General features: G+C 51.8%; 5 protein-coding genes across 6 annotated transcripts; 3 read left to right on the forward strand and 2 right to left on the reverse strand.

Annotated features, from left to right (window-relative positions):
* Positions 1–2,478: 2,478 nt before the first annotated feature.
* NCU05576 (hypothetical protein) lies at positions 2,479–3,093 on the forward strand (the record flags this gene model as incomplete). The annotated part of the gene is made up of 2 exons (XM_955445.1): positions 2,479–2,611; positions 2,873–3,093. 2 exons carry the CDS (start codon positions 2,479–2,481, stop codon positions 3,091–3,093), a joined length of 354 nt encoding a protein of 117 aa, XP_960538.1.
* A 3,260-nt stretch (positions 3,094–6,353) lies between these two features.
* On the forward strand, positions 6,354–11,771 carry NCU05575 (hypothetical protein). The gene is made up of 2 exons (XM_955444.2): positions 6,354–7,123; positions 7,236–11,771. The coding sequence occupies exon 2, from the start codon at positions 7,485–7,487 to the stop codon at positions 11,106–11,108; it is 3,624 nt and encodes a 1,207-aa protein (XP_960537.1). The 5' UTR covers positions 6,354–7,123; positions 7,236–7,484; the 3' UTR covers positions 11,109–11,771.
* A 237-nt stretch (positions 11,772–12,008) lies between these two features.
* Positions 12,009–13,284, forward strand: NCU05574. 2 transcript variants are annotated; one of them, XM_011396665.1, is made up of 3 exons: positions 12,009–12,081; positions 12,158–12,291; positions 12,440–13,284. In XM_011396665.1, exons 2-3 carry the CDS (start codon positions 12,238–12,240, stop codon positions 13,178–13,180), a joined length of 795 nt encoding a protein of 264 aa, XP_011394967.1. In that variant the 5' UTR covers positions 12,009–12,081; positions 12,158–12,237; the 3' UTR covers positions 13,181–13,284. The 2 variants fall into 2 exon arrangements, with proteins under 2 accessions (XP_011394967.1, XP_011394966.1); XM_011396664.1 differs by lacking the exon at positions 12,009–12,081 and adding an exon at positions 12,363–12,386 and having other exon boundaries at positions 12,160–12,291.
* Positions 13,285–13,645: 361 nt separating this feature from the next.
* On the reverse strand, positions 13,646–15,223 carry NCU10186 (hypothetical protein; the record flags this gene model as incomplete). Its single annotated transcript, XM_001728190.2, has 2 exons — positions 14,382–15,223; positions 13,646–14,327 (listed from the first exon to the last, which is right to left on the reverse strand). Exons 1-2 carry the CDS (start codon positions 15,014–15,016, stop codon positions 13,646–13,648), a joined length of 1,317 nt encoding a protein of 438 aa, XP_001728242.2. The 5' UTR covers positions 15,017–15,223.
* A 1,009-nt stretch (positions 15,224–16,232) lies between these two features.
* NCU05572 (hypothetical protein) lies at positions 16,233–17,228 on the reverse strand (the record flags this gene model as incomplete). Its single annotated transcript, XM_955441.1, has 1 exon — positions 16,233–17,228. One exon carries the CDS (start codon positions 17,226–17,228, stop codon positions 16,233–16,235), a length of 996 nt encoding a protein of 331 aa, XP_960534.1.
* Positions 17,229–17,846: the final 618 nt, after the last annotated feature.

Genomic DNA, 17,846 nt, shown 5'->3' on the forward strand with positions numbered 1-17,846 from the left:
CATAGAAGTATTGTTCCACGTATAAACCGTATGACGAGCTGTTCTGGACTTTGGATGGGCCTCCGATAACAGTCGCACAACAGTGATTTTCTGCGGGGAAGGAAATCATGAACTTCCTTCCACCTGCATCTGTTAGAACATAAAGGTTGATTGGTCCACTTCTGTCGCTATTGCGGGAGCTCCATGCATCCTATTGTCCAGTTTGGCGGAGTGGTGCTTTTTTGGTAGCGGATGACGCGACCGCCAAAGTTTATGATAACTGGCAGAGTGGGTGAACGAATTATAGGCAGTTGTGTCTCTGTAAGAATTCGAGCGTTTAGTTCAACCCTTCTTTTTTTTGTCCATCCATATGTCCCCTTTTCTGTGAATGCGTCAACTATATTCTACGGTGTTGGGAAGAACTCAAAGGAGTTAAAAGTTGTGAAGGTCGAGGTGTCTCAGGTGTATACTGTATATAGGCGCACTTCCCTTCCGATCACTAACAATTAACAGGACTTGGCCTAACAGCATTGGCGCTTGACTTTTGTCTCCCCAGACTCTTTTCTCGCCGGGATATTCTCCGTCTCCCTCCAAACTAAGCACGGATCTTTTTATGACCGAGAGTATTCGGACCTATGTGCTTTAATCTTCTTCTTCCTATCAACAACACAAAAGAAACTGTAATCTCATTAGTTTTTCGCTTTGTAAGCGCTCAGAACGAACATCACCATTTCACAAGCGAGTGCAACAGGCGCTTCCTCGAGCTATGTATTATAGAGTTGCGTCCAGCGGTCCCCTGCTCGTCAACGAACGGTCTGGGCTTACCATCCGGAACCTTTCTCGGCTACGCTAAACTTTCACGGTCTTCCACCCACGTGCCCACCACAACGATCGCACATCCACATCAGATGGAAACACAGGAAGACGGACTAGGTATGCGACGGTCAGCGGGAGAAGACTTTTTCGAAGACAAGAGAAAGAGCTTGTTTGGCATAGACTCTGAATCTCAACCGTTCGTGGAGACGGGACTAGTCAAAATTTTTACATACTAATGCACCTCGGGGAATATGAAGGGGGCACCATGTGGAGATGTTGCCTAGTGTAGGTCCAGGATGACGGGTGATGAACTTGACGCTAACTGAATGTGAAATATTCGGGTTCACCATCATAGTCTTTGGATAAGAACTTCCATGGAAGTATTCCTTCTGCGTGAGCAGGCAGACGGACGGCCAGACAACGGACTGCCATATGTATAGCGTGCCATATATCACATGTTTCTATGCGCCCCCCAGCTCTTACTGAACTATAGTTTTCTATGTGAGAAGCTTCGCTTGGAGTTTTCTCGGGTGCGCGCGGACAGGCAGACAGGGACGGCACGAGGCAAAGAAGACTTCTTCTGAAACGGGATACCACTCAACACGGAAACATTGTTCTTTGGTACAATGCATACACAACCCTCACACCAAGCCATGACCCTGTCCATAGGTGTCCATAGGTGTCCATCTACAACCTAGAATATCGGTTATCATGCCGCATCTATAGCCTCTCCCCGACCCGCAGTTCCAGTCGGTGGGATAACCCATGGAGGTGGTACTATAACATCCCAGAGGCATGACACAAAGAACAATTTGGGGCGCCTGTTCAATATGATCTTACATGAAATCTCGCGTCTGAATCGAATCAGCAACGACGACTCACCGAGACCGCGCCCATCACACCGTGCTACCACTCTGCTCTCGAGGCCGCCTTGACATTTATGTATTGACCGTGCGGCGCATCGTTGCAAAGAATAATCGGAGAACTCAAATGAAATACTTGACCGTGCTCACGGCGATACGTGACAGGCAACCGGAGATTTGGTGTCACATTGGATGTCTCGATACGATGTAGGACGGACTGGACAGGTCTGATGAGGAAGGATGGGCGGGTGGGCGAAACGGTCTAGGGTTTACGTTTGTGCCATCCATCTGAGACTTGAGTCCATGTGTTGGAGAAGTAAAAAAAATGACAAGATAGAGAGAGAGCGAGAAGGTTAAGTTGATTGTGGTTAGAAATGCAGGGCGAAATTGCAGAATCTGATAAGATGGAATTGGAAGGGTGTTGTTGTGGAGAAGCTGTCTGCTGTGAGTATGAGAATGTCATGCGTTACCCTGTCTCTTTTGTCCTGGTTGCAATTATATTCACATCGATTGATATTGCCCCTCTCGACATGAACTCTCCAGAATTCGATGCCTTGAAGTGATTCTGTTCTAGGCCAATTGGTGAACGCCGAAGCTCTTGGTAGAGTTCGAGGATAAAAACGCCGGGAGATGATGATGATGGGAGGCGTGAAATGAAGGCCGCGCGCCTTATTACATATCTGCCCCACGTCGAAAAAGATTGCCTGAAAAGAGAGAGGCGGAAATGAATAAAAGTCTAACTCTCCCAAGTAGACCGAACGTCTGGTGATACAAAGGTTCTGAAGTTGTTTTGACCGCCACGCATGTCTGAGACGGCGACATGGAAATGATTGCCGTGTATGGCCTTCTCCGTGCTGTTGACAGGCCTCACCCGAGCACCTATCTTGGAATCATTTCCACGTTCATTTTGTTCTGCACAATTGGGTCGAGTGAAAAATACTCAGCTGTCCATGGTACGAGTTCTCGTCAAGCGGGGTTTCCTCTCTGTTGTCTGTGCATGGAATGCGGGGTTGTCTTGGGTTGTTCAGCCGTTCACTTACTTGCATGGTGACGAGCAGCACAGGTCTCACCTGCTGGACCCTCCCCCTTTTTTTTCTTTTTCTTTTTCTTTTTTTCCCCCTTCTTCGTCGGTCTTGATGCTGTCTTGGAACTGAAACCTGCAGCGTGATGGATTGTTTGTGTTTCACGATACCGATTCTCTGTCCCGTGATCAGTTCCGCTCTGGAGACAGACTGAAGCTTACAAGATGGAATGGCATCAGATGGTGGGGGACCTCGACGCTCAATCTCCAAAAATTGACCAAGGCCCAACTTCCATGCTGCAGTGCCCGAAGCCAGCCAGGGTAGCCAGGCCAGCAATTCGCAAGTCGTGCCAGAAACGGTCACCCCACCAAGATTACCGGTTCCATTCATTTCTCGTGGTTGTGGAGTTTTGACTGAGCCTAATTGGGTTTAGCGTCAGGTACAGCCGTCAAGTGCTCCTTCAGTAATTGGATCGCGGAAGATCCGTGTGGAACGGCCAGCCGCGGCGGCTACCTAGAGCCGGGGAAGGTGTGTGTCTAGTGAATCTGCCACAACTGTAGTGTAATCCTTCGCGTGCATTTACTGCGTAGGGTACCTAGGTAGCTGATGGCCAGTGTTCCAAGATCCACACAGAAAAACCTCGCAATATCACCAACTGTGGTCCTGTAATTGAGTGCGGCCACAAAACGAACAACATGGCAAAATATACCAGGATCCGTTCGTTCTTAACATGCCTTTCGAGTCTTTTCTAGCTTGCACCACACGGTACAGCTGACATGAAGGATGGGCAGGAGGCTTCTTCTTCACGAACCAATCGGAGGGCAGAAGGGGGTCGAACACGACGGTTTGAGGCTCTACTGGCTGGATGCAACGGCGAGTGAAACCAACCAGCAAAAAAATGGTGCGAAAAACACGACCATCGGTAGCTGATTGCAAACGCAAAATCCGCCTTTATTGGTGTTGCCGTTTGCTATGAATGGGTCAAAATCTGTGGCTGGTCAGCTCAATGACCGCCCCGTCACATCTTGAGGCTGTTGATCTACCGGAACCCCAAACCCCCAAGCTCCACGATGGCGGCGTGGGGGAGCATGGGTTTTCGTTTGGCCTCTGCGGCATGATACATCCAATCACGCAAGGTGAAGTCCTATACATCTTCATTCTAGTGTCGATCCCGAGGACGAGGGGGCAGATTAAGACAGAGCGAGTCCAGTCTAGGGTGATTGAAGCAAGACAATAATCTGCATTCGTGTCACAGCCTCAAACCAACCAGGTTTAACTCGTATATCGCGGTAGCACAGAGACCCCAGGTCTATGATATCCGTCACCGTAAATAATCCAGTCAGTTGGTCGAGTCCTGATCCATCGTCGTCGCACCGGCAACATGTGTGTCTTCTTCAAGGTCTGGCAGGTGCGAAACTTTGGCTGCCATCATTCCCACGTCATCTGCCGCCCCTATTGCCCGCCCAAACCTTGATTCGCCTCCTGGTCCTAAGCCTCCGTGCCGAACGGCCATAATGCAAAGAGAAAATGGAGCAAATAGCCGTCTAGAAAAGCTTTGGTTGCAGCCGCTCTGTTCACGCCGCGGTGTTGTGCCACTGTCTAGGTGAGAGATGTCGAGAGTCGACCGGCGAGCTTGGCTCAACTGGAGATACTTGGCAGATGTCACGGTTCGGCTATGGCAGTGGAGACGGCAAGAACCCTGCTCGCCTCCAACTAGGTCCATGACAATTCCAACTTGTTGTTTCAACAATGATTTGTTCGCAAGTTGCGTGAATAGTGGCGGGAATTAATGCGAAAAGTTTTTTATTGTTGGACGTACAATTTTGGAGGGAACATTACTTTTTCTCCAACCATCGTATCCTGTCATCATGCACAGGCAGAGAGACAGGTCAGATGAAGCACTGCAAGATATCTTGCTGTCCAGTACCTGCAGTGGAAAGATGTCGTGGGTTGCAACACGACCCGCACCGCATCCGCATGCAGCAACGCCATTACAATCCAGCCCTGATTTGTTTGGTAGTTGTATAAAAAAGTTTTTTTTCTCACTCTCAATCTATCAGAAGTGAAAAATCATTCAAAGCTCGAGCGGATGGGCGTCATAAAAAAAACTACCCTCTTAGATCTTACAAACTTGGCGGACTCGAAGGAGATGGACAAAGGCAGTCACAAAGAGACGCTTTCTGTAGCGTATTTTACCCTGGTCATAGTCCGTCGCTTTGAACGGAACTCTGAGGGAGCCAAGAAGAGCTACAGATCTCCCCTATTCAACCCATGGCCGAAGACCCAGACTAACAAATAAACCAGTCGAGTATTGTACCGTAAGACACTATGTACATCAACAACGGCATACATCAACACCGCAGCCAACGACCAAGCGGGTGATGGAGGGGTATGTTTCAGGCCAATTCAAAGGTTGGAGAACAATTTGCCCAAAAAAAAAAGAAAAAAGAAAAAGTCATTCAGAAAGGACATGCCTGATGAGCTCAATGCCATGACTCGTTAAAATTGATCAAAATGAGGGATGTTCCGTGAAAAGGCAACTAGACGTAGTACTCAAAAGTGTGATCTGCCTTGCCCTACCGGACAATACCTAGTTACCTTACCTTACGGGAACAAGATGAGATGAAATTAGATGGAACGAACCTTGGGGTTAGGGTTAAACTGGCACTTCCCCCCGTAAAACAAGCGCAGAAGACAACCGCCGTGGATCATGGATCGCAACTGAAAGCTCATCTCAAATGCAAATGTCGTCGTGATTGTTGTTGACGATCTGGTAGCCTTGGCTCATCGCTCTCCACCCATGGGGTTGGCGGCAATCTGACGGTACTCTCCCACGACCCTCCTCCCCACAATGTCCTCGTCTCATAAACGTACTGTACCTTTGTACCACACTGAATAGACGCATGGAGAGTGCCAGCGAGGTCAGTGCAGGCTGCACCTCTGCAGGTACAAGGCACAGCACTAATTGGAATGAAAGGAGCTCTGTCCCTTCGCTTTCCGCTGTCGGGTTTCCGATTTTTTCTTTTTGGCCCCTGTCCGACCTTCTCTGGAGGATTTTGCCCAATGAAATTGGCTTGGGAAGCTTCATTTCCTCGAGCACCGAAAGCGCACCATTTTTGGAGAGGAAAGGTGGTGCACAAGTTGGGCGGGCAGACGCACGGTGGAATCGTTTGTCACACAAATTGCTTTTGCATGCCCCTTTTCTCCATGGACGGATCTCGGCTGGCCAATGACAGAGCTCAATTGACCTCCAATAAACACACCCCCCACACTCGGGGGTCATCCGGTCCACGGCGGGTCGCTCCTCCGCGTGCTTCCCACGGTGAAGGTGAAAAACTAAGCCAGGTCAGGTCGGCTGCCAAGGCGCTCCCAATGCGCTCCAAACTGCGCTGCCAGCCAGCCGAGGTGCCCGCAGGTGGAGGATAGCACCTAGTAGCCCCACGGCTGCCCGTTCAGGTTTGTTGTGTTGTTGCAGTCCCGTCGTTCCTGGCTCAGTGGAGGCTACCTCTAGGTAGGTACATACCTAGGTAGGTAGGTAGGTAGGTAGTGCAGGTGCCGTGCCCTTGTGCCCTTCCTTGTTGGTGCCTAGCGTAGTCGACGGGATCCCTGGGAGGGGACTTCCTTGCGTGTGCGTGCGTGCCCTGCCCTGCAGTGTGCATCCAGAAAGAAAGTTGACGGTCCTCCTCCTCCGAAAGGGTGAACCACCCCCGGCAAGGAACCTAACCTTCTTCCACTACACCTTGCCTCATCCCCAGAACCAGGTTCAGTTCCCAGGCCTGGCCCCAACCCGCACACTACCTCTACCTCTACCTCTACCTCTACGTACAACCCAAAACCTCATCCCATCCCGTTGCGTCTTGTCGTCCGACCATTCCATTCCTCTGATCATCAGCTTCAGGTCCGCCGCCGACAAGCCCCTCTCAGCCTCTTGTCGCTTGTATTCGGTTCCCCGCGTTCCAACCCGCACTTTGGGTGTGCCCGCGCGCCCGTCGTCACTCCTTTACCTGGCCGACAATAAGAAGATCAATTCTCTTCTCTTACGACGACTTCTCTTCGCCCGCTCTTTTCTCTCGAATATTTGTCGGTATACTGCCATCAAAACACCAGCAAACCCAAAGACCTGGATGTGACGCGAGATCGTCCTCTTCTTTTCGTTTCTTCATCACACTCGCTCACTGTGTTATTTTGACATACCGAAACTTCCCACGCCCGATCGACCGAGGATATCAAATTGGAAGACTACAGAAATTGGTGCTGTGCGATAAACGGATTGGGACATCGTAAAGATACCTCGACTTCTCAGCACTATTGACCCTGCAGCTTTCGCAACACCAGACTCACCTCTTGCCCGGGTTTTCCATTGCAGAACCTCTCTGCTTTTGTTGACCATAGAAAGCGGGTATACGACTTTGGACTCGCCCGATAACGGCGGCGAAACATACGGTGAGTGGCCTGGGGTCCTGGTACAAAGGGCTGTGATCCCCGCGAGCACGAGCAAGGGGCGCTGTTGCGCTTTGCACGAGACCAAGCTGACACACAGTCCTCCCTCACTTAGAAACGCAACACTGCATCTGAACAGGTTGACGGGACGTCGCTTGATTCGTCTTGCCGTATCACCGACCAGATCGCTTCGGGTGAACCCTCGCAAAAATACGATCTGCACTACATCCCTGGATGGAATGCAAATCTCACCATCCGCCACTCTGATCTGATCTGATCTGGGGCAGTTCTTATAATCGGGTCTCACTCCTCTCCGTCAGTGTGAGCTTGTTTATATCCCGACACCGCACCTCAAACCGCCAGCATGAATCGCTTCAGAAATAAGAAGAAGGCCAAGGAGGAGGCCGCCGCCGCCGCCACCGCCGCCGCAGTCGCCCGCTCTAGCGAAGACTCGGAGCAATCCTCCTTGTCAGGCTTCAAGGGGTTCAGGAAGGGGAAGAAGGCACCGGTAGAGGAACCCAAGCTGGAATTCGATCTCTCGACAGCCCTTCCTTCCGACGACAACTTCCGCACAAGTCTTCTCATGACAAACCTATCTGCGCGCTTTTCCATGCTAAGAGAACAAGATGACCCCAACACCAAGATTGGCAAGGCCAGCGACGACAGTGTATTACACCCAAAGCGACAATCGCGACTTCCCGACTTTGGTTTTGGTGCCGCCGGAGGTCTTGGGGACATTGCGGAGGTGGAGTCCATCAAGGCTCCTTCTCACTTTTTCAGGAGCGATTCGATTGCTTCTTCTGACTTCGACAATGGTGGAAGCATATTAAGTCGCGGAAAACCTATTGAGGGTAACAACCTGTTTGGTGGAAGGCAAAAGATCTACAAAGTGCCTGCTACCAAGTCCGGCGGCCTGGGAGGCCGGGCATTGTACGCCGATGACGATGTCGCCTTGTCCGCTTTTCAGCGTTGGCGTATTTCTGAAAAAGAAAAGGAGCAGCAAGAGCATGCAACTGAAGAGGAGCATGAGCAGGCGAATGCCCATGAAGACCACCCACGATCCGAATCACCACCCCCCCTGGGATACAATTTCAAACGGGAGACGAGTTCGACTACCTCGTCGGCTTCCATCATGGCGCGCAATTCCACTGCTGCCAACTCGATCGCATCACAGCCTGCAGGTTACGTGTCAACTGCTCCTACCTCGGGCGCTTCTACTCCCGCTCTTGACCGATCGGTGACCCATAAGAGACGTCTATACGAGCAAAGCACGAGCCAAGATGGGCCAGAACAATCCTCTGTGCTATCGAGGATCGAGTCTCTCAACCGCCAGAAGACCGCGGCCTCGGGCGTCAAGGCCCTTGGTGACCGGCTGGGCGAGGAACGGACCCTCGCAAGCAAAACAAGCGCCCCTCAGCTAAGGTCAGTCAGTCTTCCGATCACTACTCCTGCGACTGGTACTGGGGACTTGGGAAATGGGGCTGCTCCTCAAGCGGATCCCGAGCTAAACTTTGGTGGCTCTCCTCCACTCAGTCCCCCCATCAGCGAGACTGGCGAACCGCTCCCTCTGTTGCCCATTCAGCCTAACGATGTTGGAAAAGCCACCGCTATGGGAGTGTTTCAGAAGCCTTTGCAACCATACGACGAGACCAAGTACGCCCAGCGCCAAATCCAGCTGCAGCAGGGTCGCGAGACGCCAACCCATCGCTTCCGGGCAGAGTCTGATGCTTCCTTCGCTACCGCTCGCTCACAGGAGTCATCTACCCACGGGCAGCCCTTTGAGGGACGAGGGGATCCTCTCAGGACTCAGCCAGCATTGGAAGAAGAGCCCTCGACTACCGAATTCGATTCGCAAACACCCGAAAGTCTTCAAGCTGAAGCTTTAGCAGCCCTTTCCGGTCAGCTCAGCCTTCAGCGTCCTGCCGATGAGGAACACCCTGCGCTAAGGGGGGCTGCTGCTCCACCCCCGCTTTCTATCAGCACATCAGCAAAGTCTGAAAACCCAAGAATCTCTATCGAAGAGTCAATGGAGCCTGCATCGGCAGACTCTCCTACTCTTGGCCCCAACGCTGGACTTGGTGGCCTAGTCCGTTCACACCTTCGCTCAGGCAGCAATGCTTCCTCGATCTGGAGTGCCCCCACACAAAACAACGATCCCGAGCCGCGACCGCTCAATATGTTGCCGGACCCCAAGATCACTCCATGGATTGCGCAGGAACAAGAATGGACATTGAACTATTACGGAAACGGTGCCAAACCAAACACTGACAACCAGGCAGCTGAAGCAGTGCAGAAGGAAACACCTGTCGTAGACTCCGCACCCTCCAACCGGTCGAGCAGTGCGACCAATCACGGGCTATCCAAGCCTTCAAACAGATCCAGTAATACTGACAGCGAACTGGACGAGTTCGCAAGTCAACTGGCCGAGGCTCGGCGACGAGTGAAGGAAAGGCTGACTTCTTATGCCGAGTCTGATAGCAGCAGAGCGACATCACCAGTTAGACAGCCAGAACTCCCCTCCCACAAAGGCAGCCAATCCTCCCTGAACCACTTGAACATCAACATCCTCAAAGCAAAGTCAAGTAGTAGCTCTCTGGTAGATCGCTCACGGAATAATTCGGGAAGTCAACCCAAGTCCAGCCTAAAGCTTCTGGGACTTGGGGGCGCCAGGAGCAGTTCTCGGAGCCCAACCAAGGATTCATTCGACGTGAGGGAGACAGCCGTACAAGCGATCCCAGAGAGGAGCAAGGCGCGCCAGGCCCGTCATAGTTCCGAGACTGAGAACGACAATTCAACTCAGTCCACAAATGACAAAGAAGATACTTGGAACGCTCACCCGGGTTTGATGGCATTCAGAAATGCCAAGCGCGAGCTGCAGAAGCGGAAGGAACTTGAGGCTCTTGCACAACAGCAGCTTTCCACGACCGCGCCGTCTCTTGATGAGTCAAGCAATATGGAACCGCTGGCATTGCAATCGCCTCCAAGAGCTCCGAGGAGGGGACGAACGTCGAGCAGGGACGGGAAGGCACATCCCATGCAGTATAGTTCACGCGGCCCTAGTCAGGAGCGTGGATATGGAATGCATCGTGACTCTCCTACTGCTCACGTCATGCCTGGCAGCCGTGAGAGAAGTGATTCGGATGCCAAGCGGGGAAGATCAACGTCCAAAAGCCGCCGGCTGCACCATCTCATGCTGCAACAAGACGGGAATATGGCGCCTGGGAGCCCTCGCGGCCCACTGCGCTCTCCTGGCCTTCCTGATACAAATGTCAAGCAGTCTCCCATCATGCCAACCCAAGGCTATTCTAACCGCGGTGCCCCTTCTCCCTTGCCTTCGCCTCATTTACTTGAAAGATCCAAGTCTGCAGGCAATCTGAAAGCCGGTCGTTCGGTATACGGTGCCTACCCGGGACCGCCGTCACCCGCATCGCCAATGCCTTCTTCGCCGTATACTGCAGGACCTGCGGGATCCCCGGCGGGAACGCCAACCTTCGGTTCCAAATCAAGACAGCTCATTTCAGAAACAGCGAAACGCTTCGTAGACAAGCGGGAAATCTCTGAGCCGAAGTTTGTGATGGCAACCAGCCGTATGCCGACGATGGATCTGCCTCATGGCTACTCACAGGAAGGCGGGTCTCGCCCGAGCAGCCGTGCGGGAGTACCACCTGTACCTACCACGGCACCTCCAGTTCCACCCATCAACCCTCGTCGCAAACGCGAGAGCCCACGCGACACGCCTGATGGTGCCGGCATGGGAGTACCTCGCCCTCCATATGCAAATCAAACAGAGAGCATGGCTGTATCCGATGCTGAAACGCAAAGTGCCTTCTCTGTTAGTGACGACGAAGAGCCCGGAAAATCCGACTACCGGCGACGGTTGCGCAAACCTCACATCGAGTCATATGGACGTGTTGGGCGAGCTCTTGCTAATATGGGGGAGAATGGTTCAACATTCTCTCTCAAACAAGCCGAGTCGCAGCACAAATAGCCCCATTGGCATGCTCCAAGCCCATCTCATGTCTTGTTTGGAAGCCGATTGGTGCAGGCATCTCCGTCATTGATTTGCACAAACCATTTATCTGTCATTTTCCGATCCTTGAAACCCGTCTTTTCTTTCTTCAGGGGCTGTGTTGCTTTCGGGTTATGAGGCGAGCAGCAATGGAGGCAGGAGTGGCCGCCGTGCTGACTTGAATGGGGCTTATGAAATCCAGATACCTCTGCATTTATATCAACTTCGTGTACAAACTTTGTTATATCTTTCTTTCACTTTTTGTTTGGGTTCTTTGTTGAACATTTCGTCTCATAGTGTTTTAGACTTCTTGCCCGTCTCTAGCGGCTTGCGCAGTACCTGGGGTGCTGCGCGTTGAGAACAAACAAGATGTAGGATTCCGTGTACGGCAGCAGCGGGTTAGTCACTTCTTGATAGAGACTGGCTCGGGAAAAGTATTTATGGACTCCATCACGTTGACGAGGAGGGGAATGTATTAATCAGGTGGAATGGGGAACGGAGAATGAGCCATGGGTGTACGGATACGGCTGGATGCCGGCGGTAGGCGGGGAGGTGATTCCCAGCACTGTGCTTTTGGGAGGTTCTTAGGTAATAGGAAATATACCAACTTCTGTTCAAGACCCAAGTTCGAGAGCAGCTGGGTCAGATTACCCGAAGGCTTCTGGGTGTGCAAAGATGGGGACAAATGACGCTTGGCGCCCAGAAGCCCTCGGGTATAATGGCTGCTTTTCGTCGTTCCAGATCTGGAGGAGTTGACCTGACCCGCGTGGAGATATCAAATCGGTAGCACTTGTACCAAGAGGGAGGAGACACGGCCCGAATATCCCAAGTCTCCCGAAGTTTTCCCACAGACTTCGTTACTCCGGGATAAGCGTCGGACTTGGCCAGACCGCGAACAAGCAATGGGTTAAACTTCGGATAAACCTCATCTATAATGTCTGTACTTTTCAAGGTAATCAACCCCTCACCTGCTCGCTTTTCTGCTCCTTTCTTCTCACCATCTGGACGTAAGCTAAGATATAAAAAAGAAGAAATACCCCAAGATAACAAGCGTCGTCGACCGCTCCCTCGCATCAACAACTCAGCTAAATTTTCCTCAACCGCAACCATGCCCTTCATTCGCCCCTTTGAGCCAAGAGACACTGAGGCTTGCATGCACATTGTAAGTGCCAATTTGAAGCACCTCACTTGACCATGCAACACTGCTCAGATTCTCAACCCTTCTTTCTACAGCATTCCCTTACAGCACAAGATCATGTACATCCACCAACCTACCTAACAACAAATTACTAACTCCAAAACCTCCCCAGTGTCGCGCAACCCAGTCCCCTACCGTCGCCGCTGACCCCGTCACCGCCCGCATGTCCCCCTACATCTGGTGTGTCCAATTCACCCATCTCTCTCCACAGACCTGTTTCGTTCTGGTCGACGACACCGACACCGATACCAACACCAACACCGACTTCTCTTCCCCCTTCAAAGACGGAAAGGATGGGAAAGTAGTAGGCTACGTAATCGGCACCCCCGACGTCCACACCTTCGCTGCTTGTTACCCCCGCTACATCAAGGAAGTGCTGCAATCCCCCCAAGGTCTCATCGACGTTCCCCCGCCCAAGCAACTGGACACACTCGAGAGCTGGTTCCTTTCATCTTCCGAAGGTGGTAAAACGAAAGAAGCTGCTGCTGCTACAGCTGCTCAAAGGTTGAATCCGGTGTGTCTAGCTCAACTTGCGTATAATCCGCAATGGCTGGTCTTGTCAGGGCCGGAGGGCGGACCGGCGGAAGCGAGGAAGAAGGAGATGGTGGAAACGTGGAGGGCCATGTTGCATATTGATTTGCTGGATGAGTGGCAGGGGAAGGGGTGGGGGAGGAAAATGATTGAACGGTTTGTGGAAGCTGTAAGGAAGAGTGGAGAGGAGTATGGAAGGGGAGTGAATCTGGGGGTGGCGGGGGAGAATAAGAAGGTGGTGAAGTTCTATGAAAAGGTAGGGTTTAGAGTTTTTGAGGGGGGAGAGGCGGAGGGGAATGTTTGGATGGTTAGAGACTTGTGAGAGAAACTCGGGGGAAGCAAGAGGGAGGGAGTAAGGACTGTGTAAGAGCATCACTGCGTCTCCATTAGGGTCACGGTTTCGAAAGACAAAAAAATGTTGGTGAGATCGCAGTGTTTGATATTTCTCGACTCTATGAGGAACTACCAGGTACTTCTCATGATCTCCACATACTTGGTTGGTAATGCGAACCTGAGGGTATTAGGTACCTGCATGTCGTGATTGTGCGGGGAAATGCAGTGCAGGGCAAGAAGTTGAAGCGGGTGCACGCTCCTTCTGCTTTTGTCCAGCTGCTCAAGCTTCCATTCTTCGGACATTTGGTCGCTCTTTGTCTCCAGGAAGCCTGCCCGTTCTTTCTTCCTTTTTTTCCTTTGACAAGATTTCGGAACCCAAACTTGATTCGCCTCTTTCTGTGATTGGATTTCTGGCCTCTCCATGCTAAGAATTCCCTGGAGAGTTTCTTGCCCATTACATCCGATGCCACCCATTGCTTATCCGGCCGTCACTGGCACTCGAAACCCCAAAAGACCTCGTTGATGTCGATGGCATGGCTGCGGTTACCCCGACTGACAGTGGGCGATGTCCAGAATGGTGACCTGGTCTCGGAGGATGGCTGAACCCTGCTCCCTGTAATGGACTTCGACTTTCGTCGTCTTCTCTTCTTCCACTCATCATCACCAACCCCGGTCGCGACACGTCTCCTCTAGCCGCGCTGGCCATTGACATAGGCTGATGAGATCCACGTGGAATGCTGGCCAAATATTCTGACAGATACCTGGCAACTTCCTCTGGTTTATCGAGTGGTGGTGGCGGCGGCGGCGCTCGTCTGCGTCTGTACCTCGGCGCCGGACATCCTGGCTTCCACACCGGTATTTTCTCAGCCTCGTCGTCACAAATGTCCATCTCATCGCCCGCGTAACCAGCAGTCCCTGGTCTAAACACATCCAGCAACACCGCTGTGGGCGGTCCGGTTGGTACCGGCGGTGGCTGTCCCGGAAGTACTACCCCCTTTCCTTTATCTCTCTGACTCCTCTCAAATACCTTGCTCAAACCCTGCCTCTGCACCATCCATGGACCATTTCTCTCGACAACTCGCTGATCCGCCGTACCCAACCGTTGTCCATACCGATTCAGCACCACGCTATCCGGCCTCAACACTCCCACGTCTCTTCTGTTTCGAAACTGACAGCGCGGATTCGCACACCTCGTCAGGTGCATCGTGCAACGGGAATCAAACACATTGCTTATCCACTCACGGCAGGCGCATTCCCAGTGGCATGGGTCGATATGGAAAGGGTGAGCGTGTAGGCCGGCAACGGTTCGGACAACGGTTGGTCCCTGCATATGGACTCCTCTACCCCCTTCGGGAGGGAGCAAGCTGTTGAATAATAAAAGACCGCCAAATCCAGGTCCGATGGCACAGTTGGCGCATTGAATATGAGAGCAGGCAGGGTCGTGACAGCGATCAAACGTTTTGTTGTTCACCATGCCGATCTTGTCGAGGCCTCTGTATTCATCGCTCTGCAGGGAATGGATCGCTCTGGTTGCACATTGACAGCAGAACCATCGGTTTAGTTGGGTCAGAAGAGGGATGCGCAGGTGGAAAGGAAAGTCGCCCGGAGCGGAGGGTGGATAAAGAACTTCATCTCGGCGGAGCTCTTCAACGCGCGGTTCCGGAAGGCCCTCGGCTGGAAAGGTGGTAAGAATGCGAGTCTCTTGCGCCAAAGAAGTGTTGCTGGTCGGATGCTGGTGGTGTTGGGAGTAGTTCATTGCGTTTGCTTGTTTATGCCCTCTGGTTGCCTGGTAGCAGTGGTCTAGAGGTACACGCATTGATTGCATGGGTTTCGACTGGGACAATACCAAGCTGGAGGTAACCGCGTCGAAACGCTTCTGTTTTCCGAAGAAGCCTTTCAGACGGATCGAGGAGGAGTCCAGTCCCACAATGTTGGTTACTTCGTTGATACTGCTGCATTTATCGAGGGGTCACCATGGAAAGATGGTGGCGGCATGCGGTGGGAAGCGTGCTTACGGTATGTCCTGTCCCCCAGTCGAGAAATTTGATGGCCATGTGCTGCTTACAGCGCCCCAATAGTACGTAAGATGAGAATGGATGTGATCACGCAAATATAACGGAAGGACGAGGATATAGGGAAGCAATAAAAGCAACACTGCTATGCCTTATCACCTGGACACACCATTCTCCGTCTCCCACTTTCCATTGTCGGAGGTTGACCTGAACTCCATACGTGCGTACCCGTTTCCGATCCTCGCCCTCTCCTAGCTCCATTAGCAGGAGTATCCAAGTGCGGTCGGGATAAGTTCCCTACTACGGCCAACTGCATAAATCTTTTAATATCGAGTTCCGTCGTACATGGACAAGACCGGGTAACACACTGACCCCATGGCAAGCACGCGTTCATGAGGGCATCGGAAGCCTGCTGGCCGGGAAACGTGAGACCTACATAGTTCTTTGAGACTCACAACTTGCAAGGTGAATGCTTGGTTGACCGTTATGTAACTACAGCCCAGGTTTGCTTCTGCGGCTCTGAGTCGGCCATTAGAAGGATGAAGTCTAACAGAACGGTGTAACAGGACAGCCGCGTTTCAGGCATACCGTACATCGAACTAGCGTTGCTACTCTATCGAAGACAAACGCCACATGCGCATTGATACGACATGTCATATGGTGGAGCAATAGCACGGGTATAGACGAACAATAATGAAAAAGTGTTCGGAATGGAGGGGGCCAAGCTTTGGGCTAGCTCCCTTCGAGGTCACGGGACAACATGTCAGCAAACGCCTGATATTACATAGGGAATCACATCACGAGGAAACATGGAGAAACACGTTGACAAATCAGAAGTTTGTTGTTTTATTTTTTTTCTTTTCTAATGTGGTGATGATGAAAAACTAACAACCAGATTAAAATCTCACATTTGTCCACGGTTTGGTAAGTCGAGAACACAGCTGTACAGCGGTTCTTCTACCAGAACATGAAATGAGGAACATACAACAAAGCAAGAAAATATGGCTACTTGCCACTTGACGCTCTCCGCTAAAAGCCCTTCTTGATCAGGTATTCGAAAACATCCCCTACAAAAGCACTGGTCGTAGCCGCCGCCCGGGAGCCTTTGACTAACTCGGTGGCAGTCTCGCAGGCATAACTCACTCGCCTCTTGAGAGTCGTGATTGCCATCGAAGCTGGAGCCTTTGGTTCAGGAATATGGAGATCCTTGAACGAAACAAGACTCTCACTCCTCTTCATTGTGCACTCTTCCTCGTCATGGGTCCGAGTTTCTAGCGCGGGTGGCAAGTACCCTTCTTCAAGATTGGCGATGATGTCCGTCTCGCTTTCATTGTTCGCGCAGGCGCCGAATCCTTGATCACTCGCTTTGTTACCAAAAATTTCCATGTCGAACAACGGACGGAGTGAACGACGTACCTGATCTTCGACGGGAGTCATTGGCTCGGGCGAGGCACAAAACTCTCCACGATGGCGCTGATGGTCAGGCGGAAGGATGGTGGTAGTAGTACCAGTGGGAGAGTATGAGGGGGCGGAGGAGGTGGAGGAGGAGGAGGGGGGGAACCACGAACCTTGTTCATACTGGGTTTCAGGCTCCAGCATAGGCGCATGTTGTGCATGCTGCATTCGCTCGAGGATAAGGGGGTTGGGACGATGATGCTTGTTTTTACGCATCTGTGTTCTCTTCGTCGTCGAAGTCGATGATGATGAGGGGGATCCCATGGATGACATGGAGGCCCAGGGCGAGGTGAGCTGCTCGTGGGGGAGAAGAGGGATGCTGATGGTCTCGTTGCTGTCGTAGCTTGAAGAGCTGGGTCTGTCGGATTGTTTCATGTCGGGAAAGGGGAACGATCCTGAAGACTTGGAGTCGCTTGAGTTATCAGAGTCAAGAGGCAAGTGGCGGGCTGTGCGGAGGGGCGTAAGGTGCGCCGATGAAGGGGGTTGAAGGCGCTCGTGGGGGAGGAGAGGCACTTCGAGGGGTGAGTCCATGCTGGACTTGCTTGATGAGGAGGAGTTGGTTGATTGCATGATGTTTGTCGTTGTGAGTCGTTGTCTTGAGAGTGTTGTTGACGCTTTTATTGTCGAGAAAAGAAATTAATCCGCTTCAGAGGGAGCGGCATTGTCTAGAGGTATTTATAGTCGAGTGATGGTATCTTGAACGTCGTTGTTGAATCCATTATACGGCAGTCGTTCTCCTCTCAGTTGGGTATCATCTATCTTGTTCATCCGCACATCAGTCTTTTTAGATAAACTATTGTCGGATCGTGCTTCCGAACAACAATGAACAACGAGAAACAGCCCTCGTGTGCGGCCTCTCGAGGTGCCTTTGTTTCGGAGCGGGAGGGCTGCATCCCCGGGACCAGTCAGTAGAACAAGGGCGTTGTTTTCCGGGTTTCAAGTGAACACAGTTGAGTTATTCTAGAAGACGGGCATTGTTCTGGAAGACGACGTTCGCTGCTTCCCCTCGTTGTATTGTAGCCGGGATGTTTGGCCTGTCTTAGCTTGGAAATATGAAGGACCTGGCCGGAGCGATTACCAAGTGAAACATTGTTTCTGAAGACAAGTGATGTTCAATCTTCACGCCGCTCATTTTCCGAACAGCATTCATGGCTCAGTCATCTTTCTAGATGGCTAGAATACAGAGCT

This window comes from Neurospora crassa, linkage group VI (assembly GCF_000182925.2).
Source record: "Neurospora crassa OR74A linkage group VI, whole genome shotgun sequence".
NCBI classification, from domain to species: domain Eukaryota; kingdom Fungi; phylum Ascomycota; class Sordariomycetes; order Sordariales; family Sordariaceae; genus Neurospora; species Neurospora crassa.